The sequence below is a fragment of the Morus notabilis genome, unplaced genomic scaffold (assembly GCF_000414095.1).
Source record: "Morus notabilis unplaced genomic scaffold, ASM41409v2 Scaffold594, whole genome shotgun sequence".
Taxonomy (NCBI): Eukaryota; Viridiplantae; Streptophyta; class Magnoliopsida; order Rosales; family Moraceae; genus Morus; species Morus notabilis.
The window spans coordinates 356718-366325 of NW_010359491.1; the positions used below are offsets into that span (position 1 = coordinate 356718).

General features: G+C 33.7%; 1 protein-coding gene across 2 annotated transcripts; it reads right to left on the reverse strand.

The window, feature by feature from the left end:
- Positions 1-281: 281 nt before the first annotated feature.
- LOC21405267 (ankyrin repeat and zinc finger domain-containing protein 1) lies at positions 282-4738 on the reverse strand. 2 transcript variants are annotated; one of them, XM_010094556.2, is made up of 7 exons: positions 4250-4738; positions 3510-3961; positions 3037-3151; positions 2124-2798; positions 1398-1475; positions 1120-1221; positions 282-643 (listed from the first exon to the last, which is right to left on the reverse strand). In XM_010094556.2, the coding sequence occupies exons 1-7, from the start codon at positions 4655-4657 to the stop codon at positions 377-379; spliced, it is 2097 nt and encodes a 698-aa protein (XP_010092858.2). In that variant the 5' UTR covers positions 4658-4738; the 3' UTR covers positions 282-376. The 2 variants fall into 2 exon arrangements, with proteins under 2 accessions (XP_010092858.2, XP_024019039.1); XM_024163271.1 differs by having other exon boundaries at positions 608-684.
- Between the last annotated feature and the right edge of the window lie 4870 nt (positions 4739-9608).

A 9608-nucleotide genomic window follows, 5' to 3' on the forward strand; every position in this document is an offset into this window, starting at 1 on the left:
TTTTCCCCCTCCAGTACTGGAATATGCAAATCATAACGTGAAGTGAAATTATCCCACTCGCGAGTCTTTTGCTCTAGTTTCTTCATTTTCTTTTTTTTATTTTACATTTCTCATTTGCAAAATAGTCACTCTTGATCAAAATTAAACTCATGACAGTAAAATGCATGTTTTAGAATCCAATCAAACACTCGTGAAAGTAAAACCAAAAGGCGTGCTTTAGAATTCTTTTTCTTTTTCTTTTTTTTTTTTTGTACCTTCAATAGCCTTTATAAATAAATACATAACAAAAAGAAAAAGAATAAAAATTGAATGCTTTTGAACTAGTTGTGCCTAACGTCTGAGTATATAAACATACAGTACTTAGCAGTGAGCGGGACTACCCATCCTCAAGGATCTCTCTGTGCACATGCATGCAGGATGTGCTGCAGTACTTGTAATTATACCTATGAAATGGAACTTTACCAGCCAAAGACACATTACAACAAGAGCAGTTAATGTCACCAGCCAACCCACTTTTGGTCTGTGAAACGTTTGTTGCGCCCGCTGCGCTAACGCCTTGAGCATTAGCAGCAGTGGATATTCTCCTCTCAGCAGCAGCCGCTCTCTTTTCCCTCTCAGCAGCCTGCGCCCTTTTTAGCTCCTCCTGATAATCAACCACAAAGCGAGAGAAAAGAATATAACATTCTGAAACATGTTAGTGAATATTTGAATATGAGAATGTATATGAAAATTGGATGTATAAGACGCAATCTAGGAATATAAAGCGGATTAATTTGCTTCAGGTCTAAGTAAATGACAAATTGTGGATAGATTTGAGACTTAAAAATCAGATCAAGCTGATGTAATCAATAGTATGAAGTAAAAGGACAAATTGTGGATAGATTGGGACTTAAAAATCAGATCAAGCTGATGTAATCAATAGTATGAAGTAAAAGGACAAATTGTGGATAGATTGGGACTAAAAAATCAGATCAAGCTGATGTAATCAATAGTATGAAGTAAAAGGACAAATTGTGGATAGATTGGGACTTAAAAATCAGATCAAGCTGATATAATCAATAGGATAAGGTAACAAAAGATTTGCTAGGTGACTACTCGGCTCAAAAAATTTAATCTTACCTCTATAGAGATCCGTGATACAGAAGAACTAGAATGAGGCTGTCCTTTAACAGATGATGAAGAGGTCCCCTGTTCTTGTGCAACTTTTGCAGCAGCCTCAGCCTGCACATTCACAGTAGGATGGTGGAAAACTTTTAGAACGAAATATGAATTGGGAAAATTACAATAGACATTATGTTGACTTTCATTTGGAATTAACAAGTTTATCCTGATACATAATGGAAATAAATTTCAAATAAATAATACTGAGTGATTTTATATATACAAGTGAAATGCACCTGAGCTTTCTTTTCTTTTGCTTTACGTAGCTTCTTCAACTCTTTCGCTCTTGCTTTCCTCTTGGCATCTTTTTCTGCCTGGAAAACAGTAAATGAATGAAAATTAAAAGCAGTTTAAAGTCCAAATATTATGCCTAAGCAAAAAAATCGTATTAACGAAAAATTGTCAAAGAACTCATCAAATAATCTACTAAAAAAATAGAAAGATCACTTCACAACTGATGGTTGAGACATAAAGAAACAAAAAATAATTGAAACCAGGTCTTGACCCAAGAATTAGCATTCAACTTGCATATTGTGGCTGACATTCCCAAAAGTAACATGGATATAGTACCAATTAGGTGAAAAAGGAATTTATGAAAGAAATAGAATAACCGACATTACACCACCAACATGTTCTTTATTTATTTCTTCTTGTTTAATTTTTCAACACATGTTTTAGTTTTTATGTTTTCTATGCAAGGAAAAATGACTCTAGTCAAATTGCTGTGTCAAGTATTGGCACACAAGCCATATTTCGAAAAGGATGATACCCTGAGACAAACTTTAACCCGTATCATGCAAAACATTCATAAATACTTAGAGCATGTACGATATTTCTACCAACTTCTGCAAGCGAAAAGACTTAGAGATGCTGACAATTCATCTACTTAGACAAGGGTTCAAACAGCCTCCAAAAGACCAAATGACCTACAAAATCAGTCAACAAGGACACATAAAAGATACCTGCTTCACTGCTTGAGATTCCTCCATCTCTTTTGTCAATGCACTAGGTACCTTGGCAGCATTCCAATCCCATTTATCCAGGTTTAAAGCCATGAATCGTCTGAAAGTATTCCTGACCTCCTTATCACTCACCAGCATGTATGGAGTCCGACCCCTTTCATCTTTGGCACAAGGATCCAGACCCTGTTCTAAGTGTTCCAAAACCCTGTGAGCATCATTAGATATTGCTGCTTCATGCAAAGGTGTTGATGAACATATATCTTCACTTTCAGTCTCACTCGATATAGATAATTCATTTGGATTTTTACTACTTGGACAAGCTTCCGAATTGCTCCTACAATCAGAGTTTTCATCTATGACTGCTTTGTACGTTGTTAGGCTGCCATTGCTTGGGGTACCTTCACTAAATAGCAAGTCATTTTTGGAATTTGAAGGAATCTCCGTCTCATCTACTTCATGAGCCACTTGAGTCAACTGATCATATAACCTCCGAGACTCCTTGAATGTGGGTCTCCGAACAGTCAGCGGAACATTGTGGACAACACAATGCACATTACTAAAGTATGGTTTTACCCCATTAAAAAGCAGCTGGCGACTGTTCGAAGGAGCGTATATGAAAACACAGGAGGAAGAATCAAAGTAAGGCTTCCAAGCAGCAAGTAAATCTTGAATTTCCTGAATCGTTATAATATGAGAAAATCAGTCAACTTACAAGATTTAGCAGAAAAAAATAGTTTTTGATTTCCATTAAACAAGGTAATGTCAACTTTCACATAATCACAACCGTAATCATATTGACATGCTCTATTAATTAGTGTATCAAAAGGTAAACGCAAAACCAAATCTCGTTAGTGGTGTAAGAACACAATGGAATAATTCTCATGTCTGTACAAAAAATCAAAGCTTTCAATACCTTTTTCAAAGCAAGTTCATTATATCTGCGGAGCGAAGCTCCAGCAGAATGTGCAGCCTTGCCACTTGCATCTTTTGATGACTGTTTCTTTCCAGCCTTAGCCCTCACGACATATCTAAATTACAAAGAAAATCAATCAAAGATGTTCAAACCAATATGCCACATATTTGTTATAACCTTTAAATTCTTAAATATGATAAGATAAGAACTGTAGTTCCATTCATATTCCAAATAAAATTTCAATCTCACAGCTCCAGAAGTGTATTTTGACTGCCGGGAATGGTGAACCAATCAATACTTGAGTAAGCTAATGCAATTAAGTCTTGGGATGAAAAGAACATTTGCTTTGCACCACATGCATTTGCAACTATATTCTAAGGCACTACTATCCATTTTTTTGCAACAAATAAGTGTCAAAACAAAAGCACCTTCCTAACTCCACAATTTTGGAAGGAAAAGGAAAATAAACCAACCTGTGGAATGTTTTGTGAGCCACAACAGAGTTACCATCAAAAACACAACCAGCAAAATGCCCAGCACTTGCCAGCAACACAACCCTGAAACGCGTATTATCCCTCGGCTCGTTAACCAAGCTTTTCAGTCTCTCCACCACATCCTTCTCCTTCAGACATGGCTCCGTCTCACCATTACCAAAAGAACCTTCTTTATCGTTCTCAAACAAAATGTCTTCAGACTCATTCATAACCAAACACTTCCACACCGAAACTCTCTCGCCTGTTTGAAGTCGGATGAACACCTTCCGCTTAAGATTCTCAAATGCACCCTTCCGCGGGTGAATTTCCTTTTCAACCTCGTCCTCTGATCCTGATATACTGGACACTTCGTAGTCTTTGAAAGAATCAGATGTTAACTCGTCAAAATCATCTTCTTTAACGATGTTCTTTCCAGCTATACTCAACTTAACCTATAAATACGTGATTATAACCAAGAAGATATCACAATCAAAACTCGATGAAACTAACAATTCAAACATATCAAAGAGCACACTTGATTCCTATTTTGAGGATTTAAAGGGGAAAAAAATCTTAAAAGTCGGCAATTATGGTGAAAAAAAAATTCCAGAATTGTCTCCGGAGTTTTGGCAAACTGAAACTAAAGCACAAAACTAGTAATTCAAGCAAATTAAAATTCAACCGCTAAAATTGATAAATAGAAAAAAGTAAGTAAATAAATAAAGGAAATCTGAGATTACGTTGAATCGGTGAATGTCCGACTTGAAGTGCGAACGCTGATCCTGGAGAGACTCGAACTCGGCTTTGCAGGTGTTGCAGGTCCACCTCGGCGCTATGCCGGCGTTTTGGGGGCGATTCTGCTCTGCCTCAGGCTCGGGCTCGTCGACGGATTCGAGAGCCGAGTTGTGTGAGGTTTCTGTGGATAAAGGAGCTACCGAGTGTGGAGAAGGAAGGAGAACACAGGTATCGAAGAAATTGGCCGGCAATTCGAAGACCGAACGGTATCGTTTCTCGGGCGCAACGGTGATCGCCGCCGCGACGGTTGTGATGACGGCGGTGGCGGCGGCAGGGGGCTCAGGTTCCGTCGCCATGTTTTCTTGCTCTGTCGATTGGCTGATCCACGTGCTCAAACGACTTGATATTGGCATGTAGATGTATGCAGACTTCGAAACGATGTCGTTCTGCCGCTGCACGGAAAGAAAACGAATTCGCACCTCGCGATCTTTTGGGTTTACTCGGAGAATTGAGAATGGGAAAAGGAAAAAAATACTAATTAAAATTCATATACTCTGAAAAGTAAATTTTACAGTTTTTTATTGAGAAGAATTCTACGGGGTGAATTAGAGGCTGTTTGGCAGTCCTTTTTTTTAGTCAAAAATTTAGAAAAAAAAAACTCGAGTTATAATTTTATTTAAGTTTATGTTTTTTTAAATTTGAACTCGAATTTGAACTCAAGTTTGGAACTAAAACTCGAGTTTAGAAACTCAAACTCAAATTAATTAACAGTATTTTTTCTATTCTTAAAATGCTATAACTTTTTCGTTTTAATTCTGATTGAGATAATTTTTTTTCTATGCGTTGACAACGAAAAGATGAATAAAACCCCACCTATATACCCTATTAAAATTTTTTATCAACATTGAGTTTTTATTAAAATACTATCTAAATACAAATTTAAGTTTTGACTCACTCAAACACAAACTCAACAAAATTTTCAATTCAAATCATAACTCAAATGTGAACATCCAAACACAAACTCAAGTTACAAACTCAAGTTATAACTCAAACTCAACTCAAAATCATCACTCAAATCACCATAACTCAAAAATGTAAAAAAACAACCCCTATTGGAAGCACACGCCTCTACTAAAAATTTAGAAAATTATTGTATTGATACTTTCTATATTGTCTTTTAAACCCCTAATTTTTCACCCAACAAACTAATATTGTCTTTTATATAGCTTTGGGCTTGATTCAACTTATTTTTCAAATTGTCATATGGACTCTTCCTTTTTCTAAGGTCCAATACATGTTTAAATTCTTTCTATTTTCAACTATTTCTACTTTTTTTTTAATTTTATTTTGGCTTGTCCTCTCTCTCTTCTTCAACTTGTTATCTTTTCTTCTTCTTTTTTCGGTACATTAATTTGTTACCGTCTTTCTCTGTGATCTCCTTTGTTTTACAATTTTATCAACTTTTATAATATTAAAGTATGCAGAGAGATCCATTAAGTTTCATTTTTATATTCATAATAATGTTGAAACATGCGTAATATTATAATAGGTTATAAGTAGATAACTTTTTTATATTACATTATATTAGTTTATAATCAACTTCGTTTATATTTGTGCTCCCACTGAATTTAAAGTATGACTCCATCACTGGAAGGATTGCAGAATTTATCCTTAAAGTGTATGAATTTAGATTTTTATCTCTCATTATTGATTAATATTCTTTTATTAGTATAATTATTTAACTAAAAATGTTATTAATCAAGAGTAAATAGTAAAAATCATGACTCATATACTTTTAAGAAATATTTATCTCCTTTACCTATTAAACTAATTTTAGAGTTAGAGATGACTTATTATAGTGGCACCTCCTGTATGTTGCCAATATTATAGTGATACCTCTGGGTCGAAATTAATCACATCAACACTCTCTAATCTAAACACTCTTAAATTTATTTGTGAATGTCAAAACTCTCTTTTAATATTAGCCATTGATCTAGAGAAACCAAATCCCAGCCGTCCATTTAATTTCTTTCATCTAAGGGACCAAAAAACCTAGATGAGAAAAAACTAGAATGCCTTTTATTTGTTTTTGAAAACGATTTTGTAGGTCTTTCATGACACCAAATTGAAAAATGAAAACTAAACTCAATACAGTTTTTTTTAAAAATATACCCAAATAAAATTTTACTTTTTTCTTTAAGAAAAATAGCCAAACACCATTCTGAAAACAGTCCCGGCATTAATTAACCAAATGTCCATATACTAGACACGTAAGTCCTAATAATAATCAAATTTAAGCAAGTCCTAAAGAATCTTAATAGAACTCCAATAAATTAAAATAAATAAATATGAAAAAAAAATGAATAACTCTAAAAAATAACAGCAATTCTATAATCATTCCAAGTCTCAAAATTATATATTATTTCCATCATTTTCCTCCTATTGAATGATATGTCTATAACTTTTCGAAAGATTTGAATTAAATCGTTGGAACTGCTCTCCAATAAATAAAATATCATCAATAAGAAAGCAATTCTTTTAACGAATCTCTTTGGTATTCGTTAGTGGGGTAAGTTGTAAACTTATCCTTCAAATTCCAACCTTAGGAGACACCAGAAGATATGCCTGTAGAAACAAAAGAAGATAAAAATGAAGACTTGAATGTACCTCAATAAAGAAATTAATTTGCCACATTAAAAATTTGAGTAATAGACATGTTCAATGACAAATCAATTAAATATGCATTAGATTCAAGCTCACGAAGGATAGGGGCCAATAATTTAGAAATGTAATTTTTTGACAACATTTTTAGCATTATAACGTTCAAGACACGTACGAACCATAATACAATTACGTTCATTGAATTCTCTGTACTTATGGTGTGCGCCAGCAAGTTTATAAGTATCATTACTTAAAATAATTTTTTAAATCTCATCATAAATCATGATTAACAAACATGTCCAAACCTATTACATAAGTGACCTATTTGATGACCTTAATAACTAGAGATGCAAGTTCGGCCCAGCCCTGAGCCTTTAAAAGGTATTTTAAAAATTAAAAGAGAAATGAGACAAATATCTTTTAAAGTGCATGAGTTCGGATTGTTCCTCATTACTTTTTATTAATATATTTTTTAACTAAATAACTATATTAATCAAGATTAATGAGTAGAAACTCATATCATACACTTTAATAATAAATTCAGCAATTTTTTCAAATCCATCTGGCCAAAAAGTCTTGGCAAAAACTAAAAACAAAAAACAAAAACAAAAGACCTCAAAAAAAAAAAAAAAACAAACAAAAAAACCTCTCAAAAAAAAAAAAAAAGAAGAAGCACAAACAACTTCGTAGAACTTTGTTTTGTTGTTTTTAACAAATGATTGTAAGAACTCAAGCAGATAACAAACTAGCGTAGGGACTACTACCTCAATTGGTGGCTTTTATTGCATATTCGGTGGCTTCAAAGTTCAAACTAAAATAAGACGGAAATGTGATTGAGCAAAAACATGTCATATGGTAAGAATGATAGCGATTCAGGCTGCAAAATGTTATAAGCATTTTTGTTAGTCTGGCTGCAAGGTGCACTAGCTTTTTGCCGCCTCTAATGTCCTACATTAATGTAATTTAACAAAAATATTTCCTTAGGGAATGTTTGAGTAAAAAAATAATAATCAAACGACGAACAATATTAATATTTCGTTTAATTGGACTTAAAAATTGAAAGAAAACATCAAAAAACAATTCACATTAAATTAAATCTCAAGTTGTCTCGGGTGGCGAAAGATAATTACTAGTATTCTGATCTCTTTGTCCCGTATTATTCACCTTTTGCTTTGTTCGCTCTCTCGCCTATTAAAATAATGTCATTTCATTTTTTTTTTTGGGATATTTATATTTTTATATGATGTGTTTTAAGTTTATTCAAAATTTATACCTTTGACTTTTGATATCTTTAAATGTATACTTTTAAATTAGATTAATTAATTTTGATATTTAAATTGACTAAGCTATCCTTAAGAAAAAGGAAAAAAAAAAAAACATTACAACTTTCTAATATTATCATGATTAAAAATTAATAACACAAAACAAACCCATTTGAATAGTATTTTACATTTTTTAGAGGTCAAAATTGTGAGTTTAAAATTTTTTGTTAGGTTGTTTCCTTCTTCTATGTTTTTATTTAAGGGTATTTTAAATATTATTAAGGTTAAAATCAAGATTTACTATAGAACGGTATAAATTTTGATATTATCTAATTTAAATGTATATATTTAATGAGATAAAAAATTAAATATATAATTTTTAAATAAACCTAAAACACAAGATATAAGAAGATAAATATCTTTTGTTTTTCCTTTTCATTGTTCTACCATCATTGACATGTTCTTTTGACATCGTGGTATTTCAGGATCCATGTTTTCATTGAAATGTCATTGTAGGCCCCGTTCATTTTACAAATTCAAATTTAGTATATGAGTTTTGCTACAATAAACAACTCTAAAAAACAGTCATATCTAACTTTTTTGTTACAATAAAAAACTCACTTAAAGTCATATTTCAACTCGAATCAACGAACTAAACAGACCCGTAGTAAGTCGATATCGAAAAGTCATTCCCACAATGAACAGAAATGCGGGCCTGTTTAGTTCGTTGATTCGAGTTTTTAATTCGAGTTCAGATGTGACTTTATGTGAGAGCTTTTTACTGTAATAAAAAAATTAGATGTGACTGTTTCTAAGAACTTTTTACTATAATAAAACTCGAATCGGCGAAATGAATGGAGCCAAATTACTCTTCGGCATTATATTCAGGCTTTTCTAGCTTCTGTGTGAAAATTTCTCCATAGTCACGAGTCATGTTAGCTCCTCTCGGCGTAAAATTAGCTCAAAATCATAGGGCCTGTTTGTTTTTGTTTCCATTTTTATTTTTCACGTTTTTCGAAGCAAAAATTTGAAAACGGGTGTTAAAAACGCGTTTGGTGCAAGTTTTTTTAAAAAACAAAAACAAAATCGTTTTTGTCGTTTTGTGGAAATCAGAAAACGAAAAAAAGCTATTTTCATTTTCTCCATTTTCGTTTTCATTTTCCTTTTCTCTCTCGTTTTCTCTTCAGACTCCCCGACTGCCCCCCCTCGTCATCCGGTACCGAAACTTGAAGATCTGCAATGGAAGGATCACTCCGGGAAAGAGGACGAGAGGGAGGGGAAAAAGCGGGAGCTCAACGACGTCGTCTGACTTCGGCGAGCCAGCGTAGTGCCGCTCGGAGAACGACGACACCGAGCACCGGAGAGCATTGGGCTTGCGGCGGCAGCGCCCCCCCACTCTTCTCCGACTGCACCGCCGACACCCCCACTCTTGTCCGACTGC